Raw genomic sequence first — 17,797 nt, forward strand, 5'->3', positions numbered from 1 at the left:
GACCTGGAACCTCAGCTTGTAATTGGTACGAGTTCAGCTTCGTCCCCATATATCGCACGAGGTCGGGACTTGCACGACGTTCATTCGGTGGCTGCAGTAGCCGAAATACTAGCTCGAGGGGGTCAATATTCGGGTGTAAGGACGTTGCGTCGCTATGGCCCGGACGTGCAAGTTCAATTGGCGGGATTGGCTAGGCCCTGCTGTTTGCAGTTAGCGGTGACGACGGTCTATTGGCCACATGTCATGGCTGGCCATGGGCTAACGCTCCTGAGGTACACCGTTCTGGAATCTGAAGGGATCTGCTTTGGCGATGGACTCTCGACTTGTGCTAGTGATGCCTAGATCTTACCCAGGAGCGAAAATTTGATGGCCTTTTATTCCCGCCATCTTATTCCTAGGCAAATGTGTCTTCTTGGGTTCATGAAGGCTTCACTAGGGAACCTGCTGTCAGCTATACTATTCCACCTGGGTGGTTATGCATGGTCATCGTGTTGCCTGTTATTCTGTTCCAGTCCAGATCCTCGCGTCCAGAGACTGATGAGTATAATAACGGATACTGCCGGTATAGTCCAGGGTATGCACAAGAGGTGTGGTAATGTGCTATGCTTACTGTAGGGGCGAGGTAGACAAACAAACGCTTGGTTCCGAGACCCAGGACGCTCGGAATATTTCCTACGACTGGGCATCGCCATCCCCCAATTTAGAGTGGATGTTTCCTCTTAGAGAGCCGGCAGTGTCCCAGGTTGGCGGTCAAAGATGAGATGAGCTAGCTGTGAACAAGATGAGATCTGCCCCGGATACTGGGGGAGCTAACAATATGTGTTGGGATGGCATGTAGATCTTGGGATCAACAGCTGGCTCCTGCGGGTGTCCGGAGCAAAGGTTGTTCTCATTTCATGAATCGTCAAGCGACGCGTACCCACGTGGACATGGCCGGCACCTGGCAGTAGCGTTGTAAATAAGGGCGAGGGGAGATAATCTTCATAGACTTCTTTCAATGTGTTGTGGCAAGACTGTTATGTAAAAGACTCCTCGCGCCGGTGGATGACCAGCTGACATCTGTTGTTGAGAGCTCCAAGAACGACCTCTCAGTGCATCAAAACAACCCAGAACATCTGTAGTCGAATTGATGACTTTCAGTCATGCCGTTGCATTCGAGATGGGAGGTACGGTTTGCATGGTTGGCACCGGGGAGAGGATACGAATACTAGTACAGCAAGCCCAAGAGGACCTTCAACAAATATGGTGTTCAACAACTCATAACGCTGTTACTCTAGACAGGATTCACGGCAGGAACAAGTGGTACTGGGATAGCTACCCAGGTAACAACGGGATAATCGTATGTAGGTGAGTTACAAATGCGGAATAGTTGACAGCGGGATAACTGTCTGATCATTGAGTTCATACATGCAATTAGTCCTACATGAATACATGCCAACATTTTATCATGAGAGTATCGTTTCGCTTACTCGATGTCGATGCCGGGAAGGCATTATACGAGCAATGCATGCCTTTTTACAATTAATACATCAAATGCCTTTTCATGATGTTTGCTATCAGTAGCTGGTGGGGCAGTGGAAAACCCCGCGGCGACAGGAGCAACTGATAACATGATGAATTTGTAATGCCAGTCAGCTACATGATCCAATTAGAGGCTGCCTTGCTACAAGAATCAACAACACCTTCCAGATGAAAATGGCGCCGCGGATCCTCGTATTCGGGACCGGCAGTATCGGTGCGGTCTACACCTACCTGCTCTCGAAAGCGATCCCGGCCTCCAATATCACAGCGATATGCCGTTCCAACTACGAAGATGCAAGCAAATACGGCTTCACCATTCAATCCACCATATGGGGCAATGACCTGAACGTCAAACCTCGCATCGCCCGAACGGTGGAAGAAGCAGTGGCGCTGTCAAACGGCGAACCGTTCGACTACGTCCTCGTCTGCTCCAAGGCGATCCCCACCACCCAGTCCACCGCTGAGCTGATCCGGCCCGCGGTCTCAACATCGGAGCAGCACAAAACCGCCATCGTGCTCATCCAGAACGGTGTGGGAATTGAGGAGCCGTATGCCCAGGCCTTTCCCGAAAACCCGCTCATCAGTACCGTGGTCTACCTGCCCGCGACCCAGGTCCGGCCGGCGGTGGTGGAGCACAAGGAGGTCGAGCTGCTGCACGTCGGCACATACCCGGCCGACGCCGACGCCGACGCCAAGAAAGCCGCCAGCGTACTCGTGGAGCTGCTCACCGCGGCGGACGCGACCGCGAAGCTGCACGACGACATCCAGGCCCAGCGCTGGACGAAGCTGCTGGTAAACGCATCGTGGAACCCCATCTGCGCCCTGACGCGGAGCCGCGACCACGGATTCCTCAGCAGCGGCTCTAATGATGGGGAGGAGGGCGAGCCGCTGGAGTTCATCCGGGACGTCATGGGGGAGATCGCCTCGGTGGCTCAGGCGTACGGCTACGGCAACGTCAACGAGGAGATGATCGAGTTCCAGATCGGGCGGGCGTCGGTGCGCAAGGCCCCGGGCATACAGCCGTCCATGATGGCGGATGCGATGGCGGGGAAGAGCTTGGAGGTGGACGCGATCGTGGGCAACGTGGTCAGGCTGGCCAAGCAGAAAGGCGTCGCAGTGCCGATGTTGAGGACGATATACATCCTCGCCAGGGGCCTTGACAGTAGCCTTTCGCGTCAAGAGGCTGCCTGAGTAGTATAGGACACAATACAAGGACAGCTCGGTGCACCTTAATCAGCTCGTATTTAGACTAGGCAGTCTCATAGTAGAGCAAGGTTAAACTGTACCCTAAACTTGTCTTACACTTTGACGAATGACGACGATAATACGGCAATTGGCAAAGACACAGCCGTGAGAGCATGTCTAGTTCTCTCTGCGTTGCATGAAGCATTCACTACAAGTAACTCATCTGTATCTACTTCGACTTAGAACTGCAACGCCCCCTTCCTCAATACAGGGTCTTCGTGTGTTTGTTTGTAATAAAAGAACATTTAGGTTGTCTGTTCATGCAAAAGGAATAGAAAGAAGACAAAAAGTAAACTGTAGGAGCGTATCGTATCGTACCAAGCAAGAGCTGGTCGATCTGGGGGTCGAACCCAGGACCTTATCCGTACATAATTGAATATGTGTGAAGGATACGTCATAACCACTAGACTAATCGACCTCCGAAGTTTGTTGAAGAAAAGGCCGCTTATTGCATACTGATTCGCCTGCTTGAAGTGTGTGGGGTGACGAGCGAGTCTCCCCATGTCATATTGAAAACCTCGGTGCATGGCTGATGCTGTGGCGGGAAGGATATGTGTGGCTTACGACGTCACAGCTAGTAGCCTTCATTCTGAGAGAAGAAACCTTGCCTCATCTTGCATTAAAGCCGTGGCTGGCTAGTACCTACAGAAGAATGAAGTTCGATGGCTGGAAAGGATTAGTGGGCTGGTAATGCAATCGCTAGCAACAGTATAGCTCAGATTGCTGGCGGGTTACTTGGCAACAGAGGAGAATTTGCTGGCTAAGGACAACTAGGTAGGGTTGAGGATCACTGCCAAGCTCTATATGCATCTGGATTCAACACTATCTAGAGGACGTGTGAAGGTTGTCTCCATATGACGAAGTGACCAATTTTACTCACAAACTGCAATGACATCACGGTAGCATGGCTCGAGCTGTCGTGCATATATTATAGTAGACATCAACTCCCTCGACGCGGCCTTACATCAACAGTTCGATGGGCGTTCGTTGGCCACGTCACCTTGACTGAGACCAACAACATACGGTGAGCGTATGCTCGAATATCAACAGTGAAGCTCTCGATTTGTGTAACCTTTCGGAACTTTTATCAGGTTGAGACGAATTACACACGTGCCAACGCCGATGTTCGTCCTACGGTAGGTAGTCCACCTTAAAGCTTGAGAGCTCTTGCACGCCGATCATCATTGCGACACTAGCCCGCATTCCGCCTAGAAAGCTCCAGTCTGCAGGGGCCTCCCCGGCAGATGACAAGCAGATGCTGGTGACATCACTGGCTTAATGCGCCCGTGAAGAGATGAACCAGGAATGTTGAGCTGGCAAAGCCCGGTGGCACGACGAGAAAACCTGATATTGAGACAGAGCCGTTGCCAGCCAGCCATCATATGTAGGATCGATCTCAATGACACCAGTTGCTGCTTAATGTGCCAAGGCTTTTAAGGGGACCGGACGACAACTCACAGTTCGCTTGGGTGTTTGAACCGTCGCCATCTACCACTTCTTAATCTGCACCCCTGCAAACCAGTCGTTGCGGAACTGTTTCGCAGTAAAGAGGCCGCCCAAGGTCACTCGTTCTTTTCAACACCCAAAGTCGCAAACGGAAAATCTCGAAACAACAATTAAATCAAATCAACAAATTCGTTATTATCACACAGGAATAATCGCTTGAAATGGCAGGCATCATCCTAAAGCCAGTCTTGAAGAAGATCCTCGGCGAGACCATCGAGAACAAGTTCGGCCGTGAGGTTAGTATTTCCTGATCCTTCGACCCACCCGTCCCTTGGCTCTATCGCATCGCACACGTTTGCGGTTCACGAACACCTGGAGTGCGGCCTTGGCTTACTGAAGGACATGTATAGGATCCGTACTTCGAGAGCGTGCCCGCGACCAGAATTGTTGGCAAGAAAGAGAAATACAAGAAGGTCCGCAAGGCGCTGCCGCCTGGCCTCAGTGACCATGATGCCATGGTCTTGACGAAAGTCAAGAGACGTGCCTACCGACTTGATTCCAGCTTGTTCGAATTATGTGGTATCAAGTTTGGTTGGGGCAGCGTCATCGGCCTGGTACCGATGTAAGTGTTTCCTACACTTGAGGATCTCTCCTATATGACTTCATTAGCTAATGGCGTTTGCGCCTCACAGATTTGGCGATATAGTTGACGCGATGTTGGCGATGATGGTTGTGCGATCTGCCAAGCAGGTCGAAGGCGGCCTCCCGGCCAATGTCTTGATGACGATGTACTTCTGGGTCATTGTGGACTTCATCGTCGGCCTGGTGCCCTTCGCGGGCGACATTTTTGACGCCATGGTGCGCGCCAACACGAACAACGCCATCGCGCTCGAGAACCACCTGCGCGAGAAGGGTAAGAAGAACCTGAAGAAGCGCGGGCTCCCGGTGCCCGATGTCGACCCCAGCGATCCCGATACCTTCGACCGCGCGCAGCGCGATGGAGACAGGAGGGACCACACTTCGTCTTCGCAGCCTCGTCGCAACGAGCGCATGACTGACGAGCGCGACCACCGCCGCCAGTCCTCGGGTGTTGCACCGGCCAAGCCCACGCGGCCCAGCGAGGCTCGGGTGCGCGATGACCGTCGGAGCGGCGGTGGAAGCTTCTTCGGCTGGGGCAGCAGGAGGGAGCGTGTGGCCGACCCCGAGATGGGTAGGCCGGATGACCGTCCCGCCAGAAAGGCAAGCCGACGGGGATAGTGGACCAAGTTGCCTTAGACCTTTTGGGGGCACCGGGGTGCTGGATAGAAATCCAGAACGATTGTGAATGCGTGGCGAATACCAAAATGAGCGAAGTTGCGTTTGTCCCTTTTATACATCATGAGATACGAAATGGTTATTGTTGGAATCCTCTTTAGAGGCAGAGCGATTTTGTTTTCTACGACAGGCTGGCGAATTGGCAATGCATCAATACGAACGATACCAGGGCTATAGATGTTATACAAGTTACATATGCCAAAGACTGGTGGAAAGACAATTTAATGTTTTATATACGACGGTATATTTGCCTCTGATTAAGTGAAGTAACAAGGTCGATAGTAATTGGGAGGACTACGAGCTCAAATCATATAACTTGAACCCGAATTTTGGTGATGTCGCCGCAAGTCATCTGGGATCAACGCAGAGTTCCAAAGAAAAGCAACTTCTGATAGGGCATCTATGGTATTCTGAGCCTGTGCGTGGCCTCACTTTATCTTATATTGATTTGAAGACTAAAGAAGTGCAATGCTAGCCTTAAGGTGGCTTGCGGTAAGAACAGCCCATTTCAAATCAGTGAAGTCATCACCGAGAAATTACGAGCAGTAGTATGAGAGTGGAAGCTTCTCCAATGTCCCCGGCCGAGTGTATGCGGATCTTGCCGATTCAACACCGAGGCGCGACCCCACTAAAATGTCCCGAAGGTCTGGGCTAGAATGAGCCTCTTTTTTGGCCATTGCCACCGTAACAGCTAGATAAAGCGTCAACTTCAGTCGTTCGAAAAGAGACACACCCACTCCTCAGTCGCGATAAACTACACACAAACACACATCTCCAACCCCCCACTGAAGAAATAACCGTTTATAAAATGGCGTACCGCTTCCTCCGCACCGCCCGGCCACTCTCCAACCTCCGGCCCTCTGCCATTTCCTCCACAACCCGACGCGCCGCCACGAGCTTCGCCTCGTCCCCCGCGCCCCGCGGCTGCCCGCCGAGGAGCAAGCCGAGTTCGAGCGCCTGCAGCGCACTGCCAACACACAGCAGGGGTTCAACCCGTCCTCGACGCCGACACCCGAGCCTACCATTACAGTCAAGACCGCGGCGGCAACACCTACAATCGAAGAGGAGGGGACGGTGCAGCCCAACGTGCCGCTCCGGAAGGGCGCGCCGCCCGAGTTCGAGGGCGAGACGAACCCCAAGACGGGCGAGGTCGGCGGGCCCAAGAACGAGCCGTTGCGCTGGGGCGCGGCGGGGGATTATAGCTTTAATGGACGCGTTACGGATTTCTAAAGATCCAGCCACTATCGTTACGATGTCAAGTCTCAACCCCCATGCTGTCCAAGAATTCCACAAGAAGCGGAGTCTGTCTACTCGCGTCCCGGTTTCTCGGGTTCGTAATATGCACCAGAGCGGGCTTTAGAGCGGGCTCTATGTAAGGAAGAAGAGCGCTCACGATGGGTGAGACATTGGTACTACTCATAGACGTGGATAGAGGTGACCAGTCACAACTATGAGCTGGTTGATACAAACACAAACTACTTACCTGTAAATATTTTGGGAAGGGAGGTGTAGATGCTCACGGAGCGCGTATATAATACCATCCAACATGATTCCGTAAGCCAACATTTATTATACTAGCTTGGCAAGCCATGGTGATACTGTGTCATAGGACCATTCTGATATAGTATCGCATGGCATAGTTAACCGAATTGCAGCTGGCTGTGGAGAATCTGCTGATTTGATGATCCAAGGATTCCACGAATATCTCGAATTGAGCTGATAATCATTGCTTAGACCCCAGCTAGGCCAGCTGAGACCAAGCTTGTGTTACAGTACGCGTGGATGTCAAAGTGGTGACTCAAGAAACCAAGTCTGTAAATGTGCCAATGTTGCACTACCAGTAGGGTAGGCGCTACTTTCAACATAAGGTCAACATTCCATACAGATGGCTCGATGATCCCCCACGTATAGCACCGATATGCTGCCCGATGCGGCCCGCGGAACTCGTGGCAGCCTTCAACAATTTGTTGATCGTCATGCCATGAGGGTCGACTGCAATTAATAATGCACGCATCAGCGTCCCATAAGCAGGCAAGTCATCATGTAACTCCGTAGTTCCGTTGAGAGGACTAGGCCCCGAATCCAATGGTACGGTGATAGCTCTGGCCGGTGGGTTGTTATCAGATCCGAGCTTAATGGGAAAAGGGCATGAAAGACGCGTCTTGTATCTCGACAAAAGCGCGTCGAGCTGCGGTGATCCCTGCCCTGTTTTACACACTATAGAGACATCCCACCTGTGCAGAGGGTCCCCAGGAGGGGCCGAGCACGGTGCCGAGGGCTTTGCAGCGTTTGCTACCGGGGGAAGCGAAATGGGTGATGGAATGGTTGTGCTTCAGGCGCGTTTCTCTGACAGGATCAGGTCACTAAAGTGCTAGAGGTGTGGGGAGCGGTGGTGGGCAACCCCTGGCAACGCGAGAAAAATGGCAGTGGCTGGCGGGGTGAGAGTGCAGAAGCACTGCCAAAAGCCCTGCAGAGGAGGAGAGCCCTTCCCGGAGTCTAAGACAAAGCTGCAAACGCGTCTTCGCAGCGCCCCACATATTCTTTGGACGCGATCTCCAGACCAGCTATTAAAAGTCGAGTCGCGCTCCAAGGAAAGCCAAATTCATACAGCATCACTTCAACACACTCTCCAAACCACTTTACACGCAAACCCCTCGACGCGGTAAATAATTATCTAAATTCTTCAACTCCATTCTCTCTCTCTCTCACCACTCTCATTCCTCCATTCCATTCTTCACCTCCCACACTCCCACACTCACAATGGCCTCCACAATCACGCCCTCTAAGAAGGTATGTCCATGACGTCTTGGCGCCACCGCGCGCTGCTCTTACAAAGGAATACGCGACTAACGCGTTCCATCTTCACAGGTTGCCGACTCGATTGAAGCATTCAAGATGGAGTCTCCCGTGAAGAAGCTGGACCTGTCCGCTGGCAAGGAGAACGCTCCCGTTGATGCCGAGGTCGTCGAGTCAAAGCCCACCGTCACAGAGACCACCAAGGAGGTCGGCAAGGTCGGCGTTGCACCCACAATCAAGCCTGAGGAGGCTGATGAGCCCATCCTGCGCGAGAACCCCTCGCGCTTTGTGCTCTTCCCCATCAAGTACCACGAGGTAAGTGACGCGTCTTTCACGCGTAAAGTGGTTCCCCTCAGACGCGACTCAAAAGCTAATTCCTGAACTAGATCTGGCAAATGTACAAGAAGCACGAGGCTTCTTTCTGGACCGCCGAGGAGATCGATCTGTCCAAGGATATGCACGACTGGACCAACAAGCTTACCGATGATGAGCGCTACTTCGTCTCTCACATCCTGGCTTTCTTCGCCGCCTCTGACGGCATTGTCAACGAGAACCTGGTCGAGCGCTTCAGCGGCGAGGTCCAGATCCCCGAGGCTCGCTGCTTCTACGGTTTCCAGATCATGATGGAGAACATCCACTCCGAGACCTACTCTCTGCTCATCGACACCTACATCAAGGAGACTGCCCAGCGCGAGTACCTCCTGAACGCCATTGAGACCATTCCCTGCATTCGCAAGAAGGCTGACTGGGCCCTGCGATGGATCTCTGACAAGAAGTCCACTTTCGCCCAGCGTCTCATTGCCTTCGCTGCTGTCGAGGGTATCTTCTTCAGCGGTGCTTTCGCCTCCATCTTCTGGTTGAAGAAGCGTGGTCTGATGCCCGGCCTGACCTTCTCCAACGAGCTTATCTCTCGTGACGAGGGTCTCCACACTGACTTCGCCTGCCTGCTCTTCTCCCACTTGAACAACCGCCCCAGCAAGGCCGTCGTCCAGGAGATCATCACTGATGCTGTTGCTATCGAGAAGGAGTTCTTGACCGAGGCCCTCCCTTGCGCCCTGCTCGGCATGAACGCCAACCTGATGAAGCAGTACATCGAGTTCGTCGCTGATCGTCTCCTGGTCGCTCTCGGCAACGAGAAGGTCTACAAGTCCAGCAACCCCTTCGACTTCATGGAGAACATCTCCCTGGGTGGCAAGACCAACTTCTTCGAGAAGCGTGTCGGTGACTACCAGAAGGCCGGTGTCATGGCCAGCACCGTCAAGAAGACCGATGACTCGCCCGAGCCCCAAAACGAGAACGGTGGTGACTTCGCCTTCGATGAGGACTTCTAAACAAGTCGCCCTCGATGGCATGTTGTTGCCTCCTTCTCCTTTTTGACGATACCCCCTCATTCTTGCGGATAGACCTACACACTTGTGTATATTTGCTCATGGTCTTTTCGGGCGTGATTTCCCTTCTAAATGCTTCTTTCCCCACTGGCATTGCATGCGAAAAGCATTGGGAAGTCTGGCGAGCAAAATCTGTCGACTGCGAACTCTTCTTGGTCGCAGGGGGCGGATCCAGAACATATAGTTTCTCATCTCCTATTCTTTGCATTTTCTTCTTGTTTGATGTTGGCGAGGCCGATGTTGGTTATAGATACAACCAGCGTCTCATGATACACGGCGTTCAGGGGCAGGGGAATGATATTGTGGCCTCACCCCCTTTGGGGTGCTTGGCGATGTACAGCAATGGGGAAAATGAGGTTACGTCTGGTTAATGGTTGGTGTACAAGTAGTACACAAGTGAAGAAATCAAAAGATTTAAACAAACTCGTCTATCCCCTTGCTTTATTGTGACATGCCTGGAAACACAGTCAAGCTTTATGCATTTCTAAACATAAGAAGCATCCTGAACCTTGGGGGCCCTACTCTTAGAATACATTTACACAGCTTTGTATCAGCTTCCATGATACATGTTGGGGAAGACAAACGTTGCAACGGCATAGTTTCATTATTCGTGTGTATATGCGAGACTTCTATTTCTTGCCCTTCTTCTTCTTTCCCTTTCCACCACCACCAGCCACTGGTGTCTGCTGTTGCGCCGCGGGTGCGGCGCTAGTAGTCGCCGCCGCCTCGCTCTTCTCGGCAGCAGGTGTGTCCTCTCCCCTCGCCGGCGGGCGCGTCGGCCATGATTTCGTCCTTGAGCTCGGGCAGCCCGGCCATGGGCCGGCTCAGCTTGCCCAGGCACATGATGAGCCGCGACACCTCGGCGGCCTTGCTGGTGCGGTACTTGAGCGTGACGCCGCTGATGGGGTCGTAGGTCTTGAGGGTCAGGGAGCCGCGCGCGGGCTTGGCTGTGGGGACGGGGGTGTCGTTGTCGGCGTCGGTGGTTTTGGGTTTGCGCACTTTGGGGACTTTGATGGCGTATTTGGTCGTGATGCGCGTCTGGGTGTTGGGTTAGGAATCATGAGCCATGTTAGGAAGGGAGAAGGCAGAGGGAAAGGAGAGGGAGGACAGGGAGTCGCGAGAGGAAGAGGTCGGGGGCTCTTACGGTTGTTGGGCGCGCTTCAAGGAGAAGCTGCGATTCCCGTAGCCATTCTTCGGATTTGGCGTAGTGTGGCATTTTGATGAATGGTGATCTGACAGGTACGGAGGTGGGACGATGCCACTGAGGAGAGAGTGTGTATCGCTTTCCCTGATTGAATGGTGGTGTAGCGTCAACTAAATGCGAAGACGAGGGTCGAGAATGAAATTTTTGGTCGTTGGCGTCGCTGGGCGCAAGGTCGAAGTTGTTCGTTTCGCTATTTCAGCGGGCTTTGGTGCTTGCTTGTCGATCTGGTAGTGCCGCCAGATCAATTGGTGGTTTGATAGAGAGATGCACAAGGCTATTGGGGAATTTTTGTGACGTTTAGTGGGGTCGAGCAGCAGTTCAGCCGCCATATGGGAAATGGAAATCGCGGGGAATTGCTTACAGCTCCTTCGAGCTTCAATCAAGCACAAGATTCGATACTTCGTTTGCATTTAAGTCAATGACTGTTGCCATGATATAATTAATGCTACCTATTTTATTGACAGTATGCATCAGGTAACTCTATAGCAGATGGATCGTATCACGAAGCCGCTCCAGCAGTCATGTTCTACGGCACTTGCACTCACAGCCTCTATTCTCCTCTCGGTGAGCGGTGAAGTTTGAACAGGGAAGTTGCAGGGGTCTGCTGGAGCTTGTACCTACCCGCCCCCTCCCCCACATTGGTGAATTGAAAGTGTCCAGGGCTGGAATGAAGCCTCGTCGTCTGCCTCTTAATTATTTGATTCCAGCATTTGCGAAAAACCCAGCTATTGGTCTTTCATTCGACTCAGATAACCGACGCAGAAGCAGATGTAATCGCATTATACAGTATAACCATCTTCGTCAACGCGCATTCGAAAAGCGGCAGCCGAACAATGTCGTCTACGCCAATAGACCTCGACGACGGCGCGTCACGCGCGAATGGCACTCCCTCTTCATCCCTCAACATAACACGTACACTTGGAAATAACATGCCAAGCACGTCACCTATCCCGGAAGTCATGGGCAAGTTCGCGCCTACAAAGCTATTCGGGCGGGAAGGCTTGAAAGATGACCGACCGAAACCACACATTCTCAGTCTCGATTACGACGACCCCGGCGAGCTGCTCATGACCTCGGAGAGCGACGAGACGATCCAGATCTACAAAGTCCGTGAGGGACGACACGACAAGCAGCTTCTCAGTAAGAAGTATGGTGTCAAGCTGGCAAAATTCACACATGCTAGCTCTAGCATAGTCTACGCAAGCACCAGGGTGAACGATGCCATACGATACCTCACGACACACGACAATGCCTTTGTACGCTATTTCGAGGGACACGAGGGCGCCGTCACATGCCTAGCCATGCATCCGGGCAACGACGAGTTCATTTCCTGCAGCAAGGACAATACGATACGGTTATGGGAGGCAGGCACTCGCAACGCAACTGGCGCTCTGTACCTGAACACGCCGTACCTCGCAGCATTTGACCCCAGCGGTGACGTCTTTGCCGTTGCCTCCCCGAGCAGTGGCCAGATCCTGCTATACGACCGCCGAAACTTCGACAAGGCGCCCTTCTCGACATTCGATGTTGTCGAAAGTTGTGTCTTTGCTGACCCAGACCATGTCATGAATGGCTGGACCAAGCTGGAGTTCTCCAATGACGGAAGGTCCATTCTCCTGGGCACCAAGGGCGCTGGCCATTTCCTGCTCGATTCCTTCAACGGCTCAATGCGCGCTTACCTGCGTAAGCCGGAGAGTGGCATCAGCCGACTTGCAGCGGGAGAGGATCGTGCTATGAATGGAGGATCATCGGGCGCAGCGGTCGAGAGCAGTGGCGATTGCTGTTTCACCAGCGACGGTCGCTACGTCATTAGCGGATCAGGCGAGAACGTCCTGGTCTGGGATACAATGGGACAGGTAAACGCAGAGAACAAGACCTTGGATCCGGTATACAAGTTCGATAACCACAAACAACGCGCCGCCGTGGTGGCTTGGAGCCCGCGGCACAACTTCTTTGCGACGGCCGACCAGGACTTGATATTCTGGCTTCCTGATTTGCATGCTTAGTGGGACAGCGAAGAAAACGGGCAGGACGATAACGTGGTGCCAGCCAGCCAGCTGGAGGAATGACAGCGAGTCGTGGTATAATAATAGCGGCGTGTTATCCTGGACACCAATGGCGGCTCGTAGGATAGCGATGACCAACGCCATAATCAAAGCCGATCATTCGTACTGGGGTACTGGCTCGCCCATCTCTTCTCGCGGTAGCATGGGAAGGAACGGCGACAGATTTGAAGCAATGCATTAGCCATGATACCCCTATGTTGCATTCACAGGTGTTAGGGAGGTTAGTAAAAAGGGGTATTCAGTATAGATTATAGACTACCCAGCGAGGTTTGATATGTATACAATGCAAAAACGTCAATCAGTCACGGTGCTGCCTCTCATCGGGTTGTAATATACATCATTTCATGTGGTTTCTTTACAATATTGCTCTATGGTACAACTCCAGGGGCGTCACATTGGCTTTCATCATTTTCAGACGGCCAGGCTCGAGTCTCCTATAGCGATTGGCCGACGGAATGTCCTCTTACATCGGGACTAAGGGCCCTTGGACACTGTAGGCATTGTCATCGTAGAGGCACCTCCCCGTCATTCGCCCACTTGGCGCGGCCAACATCACAACACAGAACCAGCAGCAGGCGCCCCCTTTTATTTGCTGCCCTTGGCACCCTTGCCCTTGGCCTTGCCCTGCGTGCCGCGGCCCTTGTTGGAGCTGAAGACATTGCGGGAGCGGCGCCAGGCCTCGACGAGGTGCTCGACGTTGCCCATGTCGTGGCGGGGCTTGCGCATGTAGTAGAGGCGGGCGCGGCGGGCGCGCTTGGGGCGGCGCCAGATGATCTCGATGCCGAGCACGTTGGGGCTGTAGATCTTGTACCACATCTCGACGCCGACCTTGGTGAGGTGGTTCCGCAGCAGGATGGCCGTGTCGACGCCCGCGCGCTTGATCGACAGACACACGCCCGCGAACGGCTCGCCGCGGTTCGTCGTCACCTGCAGCACGTCGCCGGGCTTGGCGGCGTCCGGGTTCTTCTTGGAGAAGAGGGCCGTGCGCGCGCCCGTCCGGTCCAGGCGCCGGATCTGTTGGGCGTGGTACGAGATCAGGGGGTTCGGGTGCGCGGCGCGGGCGGAGGGGAGGGGGGCGTAGACGGCGAAGGCGGTGCGGATTGGCTTGCTGGGGTTTTTGGAGGGGATGACGTCTGCATTGACAGTTGGTTAGCGGTTCTTCCTTCTTCCCAACTTGGACTATGGCCGTGGTTGTGAGTAGCAAGGGAGAGCGTACGGAATTTGGTGGTGGGCTTCTTCGCCGCCAGAGTCGAGATCGGTGGTGGTGGTATCGAGGATGCTGCCGCCGTCTCTGTTGGGGTCGTCTCGGTGGCCATTGTGCGGGCCACGAACTGCTGCGCCTGCCGATTCCTTCGGAGCAGGGACTTGAGGGCCCGAGGGGCCGCCTCACTGGTTGCAGCATCATGGTGTCTGGTGTGGTGGTGAGGAGCTCGTCGACGATTTCCTTGTCACAAGGCCCGAAGCTCTATGCGAACCTCGATCTCGAAATTCTGCAGTTGCAGGGGCCCCAAATGCGGCAGGGACGCTGTCTAATTGGCCCGAAAACTGGGGGCGAAAGGTTGTTCCGGGTGCGGATCGCGGGTCAAGCTTCCCCAGGGTCGCGAGCTTGTACACTGGGAAATTTTATAGTCCAATTGGAGAGTGGGATGTCGAAGTGAGCTGCAATTCCTAGGTGCGACGACGACGACGACGACTCTACAACGGCCAATTTTCCACGACAACAGCTCCAAGGCTTTGATCTGTTGCCTAAATCCAATATGTCGAGGAGACCGATAATCGGCGCCGTAAACGCCAGCAATTGTGTGCTCGAGGCGACTACAAGGCGGATAGCGACAAATCAGATCCGAAGCTTCAGCTCAACACCGTCGAGAAATGGTATGCAACTCTCCAACATGATTCTATGTTGAAATACGATTTTGTGGTGCTAATTGGGGTTTCGTTGCAGCACAGCAAGTGGCGCATTTCACGCCCACATCGTCAACCGAACTCGACGAACTCCTCTCCACCATCCGCACCAAGATCATCCTCCCCTCATATCTCTCCTTGACACAGCGCAAACAGTTGATGTCAAAACGCTATGAGAAGAAGCTCGCCGCGGACCCAGTCATCATCGACATCGATGGCGAGATCCTCAAGTTCCGTTACCTGAACCCGCTGGGCGGCGGGCTGCCGAACACGCAAAAGTCCGTCATGCAGGCCGTCACCTCGTTCGAGACGGAGGACGACTTCGTCAACCTGCGCCCGCTGCTCGAGGGCATCCACAATACACACCAGAAGCTCGACGCCAACTTCTGGACCAAGATGACCCGGGTGATAGGGTCCAAGGGCCACATCTACGAGATGATCGAGGCCGCGCGCCGCGCCAAGTGGACCGGCTACCGGCTCGACAACAGCGAGCGGCTCAATGAAATGCTGCTGTATGTGCAGCTGAAGGCCCTTGAGAGCGGCTGGCGCAAGAGCGAGACGGAAAAGGCTCTGCGCTGGACCGAGATGATCATTGAGCTCCTGCAGACCGAGGCACACAAGCCCAAGTCGTCACGGGCGCCCGGCAGCGATGCCACCCCCTTGACGGTTTCGCTAGAGCACGACCCCCAGGTCCTTATTGCGCCTTTACATCTGGCCTCCGCATTGGTGGTCAAGGCCGGCGTGGATTCCGAGAGCGTCCTGGAGAAGGTGCACAAGTACGCCAGGGATGTCGTCAGGCTATGGCCCGAGGGCAAGCAGCTGAAGGAGCTGCACAAGCCGGAAGCCTACCAGGGCCGCAACGACATGGCATACCTCACAAGCCCCAACAAGTTCGTGACCATGGCGACCCCACTACTCCATGGTTTGGAGTCCGCCGTACAGGTGGTCAAGAACCCCGAGCTCCTGCGCCAGTTACAGTCCCGACGTGACACACTGTCTGCCGAGGTGCAGAGCGCACGGAAGTCTGCTCAAAGCCGAGGGCAAGGCAGGCCGAGGCGAGAGTGTATATGGCCAGTTCTTCGGGGCATAAATACCCTGAATGTTTTGACGTATATATGTATAGATTAAAAACTTGGCATGAACCACAACCACGCTGTACAAGCATCCGAGGCATATGTAATACCACAAATGTACCAATTGTCTATATGCAGTTTCTATTGAACCAATGGAGTGAAAAGCTCGCTATGTACAAATGGCACAAGCTAAATCACCTCGACCCCTTTTTCTTTTCTTTTTCCTCTTACATGATCTACGGCAGAACAATGTACTTCTCCAGATGCTTCGGTATCGCGCCCAGCAAGTTCTTGCTCTCCAACCACTTCCTCGAGAATAGACGGTCAGCGTACCGGTATGCGCCGTCGCAAAGGACCGTCACGACCGTGTGGCCGGGTCCCATTTTCTCTGCGACCTCCTTGGCCGCTACCACGTTCAGGGCGCTGCTGGCACCAAGGTACAAACCCTCCTCGTCAAGGCACCGGTAGACCATTTCAATGCTCTTCTCGTCGCTGATGTTGAGACTGCCGTCGATCAAACCGGAGTCCATCTCAGGGGCCAGGTTGTCCGTGATGCGGCCCTGGCCGATGCCCTCGGTGATGCTGGATCCAGAGCGGTCCTTGAGCTGACCGCCCGACTCCATGTACGAGTGCAGCACTGATCCGGGAGGATCCGCGAGGAACGACTTGACGCGCCCGCCCGAGATCTGCTTCAGGTAGGCCGTGGTACCCGCTAGTGTGCCGGCGGTGCCGGTCGCGCAGGTGAAGGCGTCAACCTTGCCGCCCGTCTGCTCCCAAATCTCGGGGCCCGTGGTCTCGACGTGGGCGCGGCGGTTCGCCGTGTTGTCGAACTGGTTGGTCCAGACGGCGGCGCCCTTGCCCTGCTCCTCGGTCAGGCGCTCCGCGTGCCGGCGGGCCTGGTGGTTGTAGTTCTCGGGGTTCTCGAACGCGACGGCGGGGACGGGGTAGACCTCGGCGCCGAGCAGCCTCAGCAGGTCGATCTTGCCCTGCGACTGCGTGTTCGGCATGTAGATGACCAGCTTGTAGCCCTTGGACCGGCACACGTGCGCCAGGCCGATGCCCGTGTTGCCCGCCGTGCCCTCGACAACGGTCCCGCCCGCCTTCAGCAGGCCCCGCTCCTCGGCGTCGAGGACGACGTATAGGGCGGCGCGGTCCTTGATCGAGCCGCCGGGGTTCATGAACTCGGCTTTGCCCAGGATTTCGCACCGGGTCTGGTCGGAGAGCTTGTTCAGGCGGATCAGAGGCGTGTTGCCGATGGCTATATGACGTAGGAAAAGGAACTTCGGTTAGCTTGGGATGTTTGACTTGAAGGGGGTCGAGCGAGGTAGTTTCAGGCGCATTGTAATTGGCGATCAAACATACCTTCTGTCAGGCCCCTCGAGATCCCTTGCGCCTTGGAGATGGCGATGCTCCTCGGGGCAGGCGGGTGCGCTGCCGCCGGGGTAACCGCCCGCCGCGCCGTGGTGGTGGCGAACCGACGAACACTTTGCCGGAACATGGTTACAATACACTGGATCTAGGAAAAGCAATCAACAAAAGTCAATAGTTACAAGCAGAAAAGAGAGATATACAGAGCCAAGTAAATGCAGCCGGCTGTCTAGTAGTAGGTAGGTGGCTTAGAAATGTCAAGAATATAGCGGGGCCCCTGTCGCCGGTCAGAGGCCGAAGCAGCTGCGAAAGCACGCAATTGCGATTGAAGCAAGTTGCCGCCGCCCGCCTGTACCGAGTACTCTCGCCTACCTACTTAACGTAACTCAATTGCACGCCCCGCCAACAGCTCGGCTCAAAAACCACCTGGCATTCAAGCTAGGTCCCAGTAAATAGGACCTGAGACCTGCC

The 17,797-nt window shown here is 54.3% G+C and overlaps 9 protein-coding genes across 9 annotated transcripts; 6 read left to right on the forward strand and 3 right to left on the reverse strand.

Annotated features, from left to right (window-relative positions):
* Positions 1-1,695: 1,695 nt before the first annotated feature.
* PG997_002424 (2-dehydropantoate 2-reductase) lies at positions 1,696-2,712 on the forward strand (the record flags this gene model as incomplete). The annotated part of the gene is made up of 1 exon (XM_066806739.1): positions 1,696-2,712. The coding sequence occupies one exon, from the start codon at positions 1,696-1,698 to the stop codon at positions 2,710-2,712; it is 1,017 nt and encodes a 338-aa protein (XP_066674035.1).
* Positions 2,713-4,433: 1,721 nt separating this feature from the next.
* On the forward strand, positions 4,434-5,469 carry PG997_002425 (uncharacterized protein; the record flags this gene model as incomplete). Its single annotated transcript, XM_066806740.1, has 3 exons — positions 4,434-4,508; positions 4,623-4,834; positions 4,905-5,469. 3 exons carry the CDS (start codon positions 4,434-4,436, stop codon positions 5,467-5,469), a joined length of 852 nt encoding a protein of 283 aa, XP_066674036.1.
* An 865-nt stretch (positions 5,470-6,334) lies between these two features.
* PG997_002426 (uncharacterized protein) lies at positions 6,335-6,756 on the forward strand (the record flags this gene model as incomplete). Its single annotated transcript, XM_066806741.1, has 2 exons — positions 6,335-6,473; positions 6,557-6,756. The coding sequence occupies 2 exons, from the start codon at positions 6,335-6,337 to the stop codon at positions 6,754-6,756; spliced, it is 339 nt and encodes a 112-aa protein (XP_066674037.1).
* A 1,530-nt stretch (positions 6,757-8,286) lies between these two features.
* On the forward strand, positions 8,287-9,653 carry PG997_002427 (ribonucleotide reductase; the record flags this gene model as incomplete). Its single annotated transcript, XM_066806742.1, has 3 exons — positions 8,287-8,316; positions 8,395-8,637; positions 8,709-9,653. 3 exons carry the CDS (start codon positions 8,287-8,289, stop codon positions 9,651-9,653), a joined length of 1,218 nt encoding a protein of 405 aa, XP_066674038.1.
* A 765-nt stretch (positions 9,654-10,418) lies between these two features.
* On the reverse strand, positions 10,419-10,926 carry PG997_002428 (signal recognition particle 9 kDa protein (SRP9) domain-containing protein; the record flags this gene model as incomplete). The annotated part of the gene is made up of 2 exons (XM_066806743.1): positions 10,419-10,748; positions 10,855-10,926. The coding sequence occupies 2 exons, from the start codon at positions 10,924-10,926 to the stop codon at positions 10,419-10,421; spliced, it is 402 nt and encodes a 133-aa protein (XP_066674039.1).
* Positions 10,927-11,747: 821 nt separating this feature from the next.
* PG997_002429 (uncharacterized protein) lies at positions 11,748-12,920 on the forward strand (the record flags this gene model as incomplete). The annotated part of the gene is made up of 1 exon (XM_066806744.1): positions 11,748-12,920. One exon carries the CDS (start codon positions 11,748-11,750, stop codon positions 12,918-12,920), a length of 1,173 nt encoding a protein of 390 aa, XP_066674040.1.
* Positions 12,921-13,565: 645 nt separating this feature from the next.
* On the reverse strand, positions 13,566-14,422 carry PG997_002430 (mitochondrial 54S ribosomal protein bL19m; the record flags this gene model as incomplete). The annotated part of the gene is made up of 2 exons (XM_066806745.1): positions 13,566-14,113; positions 14,197-14,422. Coding segments are annotated over 2 exons (774 nt in total), but the record flags the coding sequence as incomplete, so codon positions are not given.
* Positions 14,423-14,737: 315 nt separating this feature from the next.
* PG997_002431 (uncharacterized protein) lies at positions 14,738-15,975 on the forward strand (the record flags this gene model as incomplete). The annotated part of the gene is given in 3 exon segments (XM_066806746.1): positions 14,738-14,855; positions 14,926-15,880; positions 15,897-15,975. 3 exon segments carry the CDS (start codon positions 14,738-14,740, stop codon positions 15,973-15,975), a joined length of 1,152 nt encoding a protein of 383 aa, XP_066674042.1.
* A 219-nt stretch (positions 15,976-16,194) lies between these two features.
* Positions 16,195-17,456, reverse strand: PG997_002432 (pyridoxal-phosphate dependent enzyme; the record flags this gene model as incomplete). Its single annotated transcript, XM_066806747.1, has 2 exons — positions 16,195-17,216; positions 17,321-17,456. 2 exons carry the CDS (start codon positions 17,454-17,456, stop codon positions 16,195-16,197), a joined length of 1,158 nt encoding a protein of 385 aa, XP_066674043.1.
* Between the last annotated feature and the right edge of the window lie 341 nt (positions 17,457-17,797).

Source organism: Apiospora hydei (genome assembly GCF_038363865.1).
Source record: "Apiospora hydei strain CBS 114990 chromosome Unknown utg000003l_segment0_segment0, whole genome shotgun sequence".
Lineage (NCBI taxonomy): Eukaryota > Fungi > Ascomycota > Sordariomycetes > Amphisphaeriales > Apiosporaceae > Apiospora > Apiospora hydei.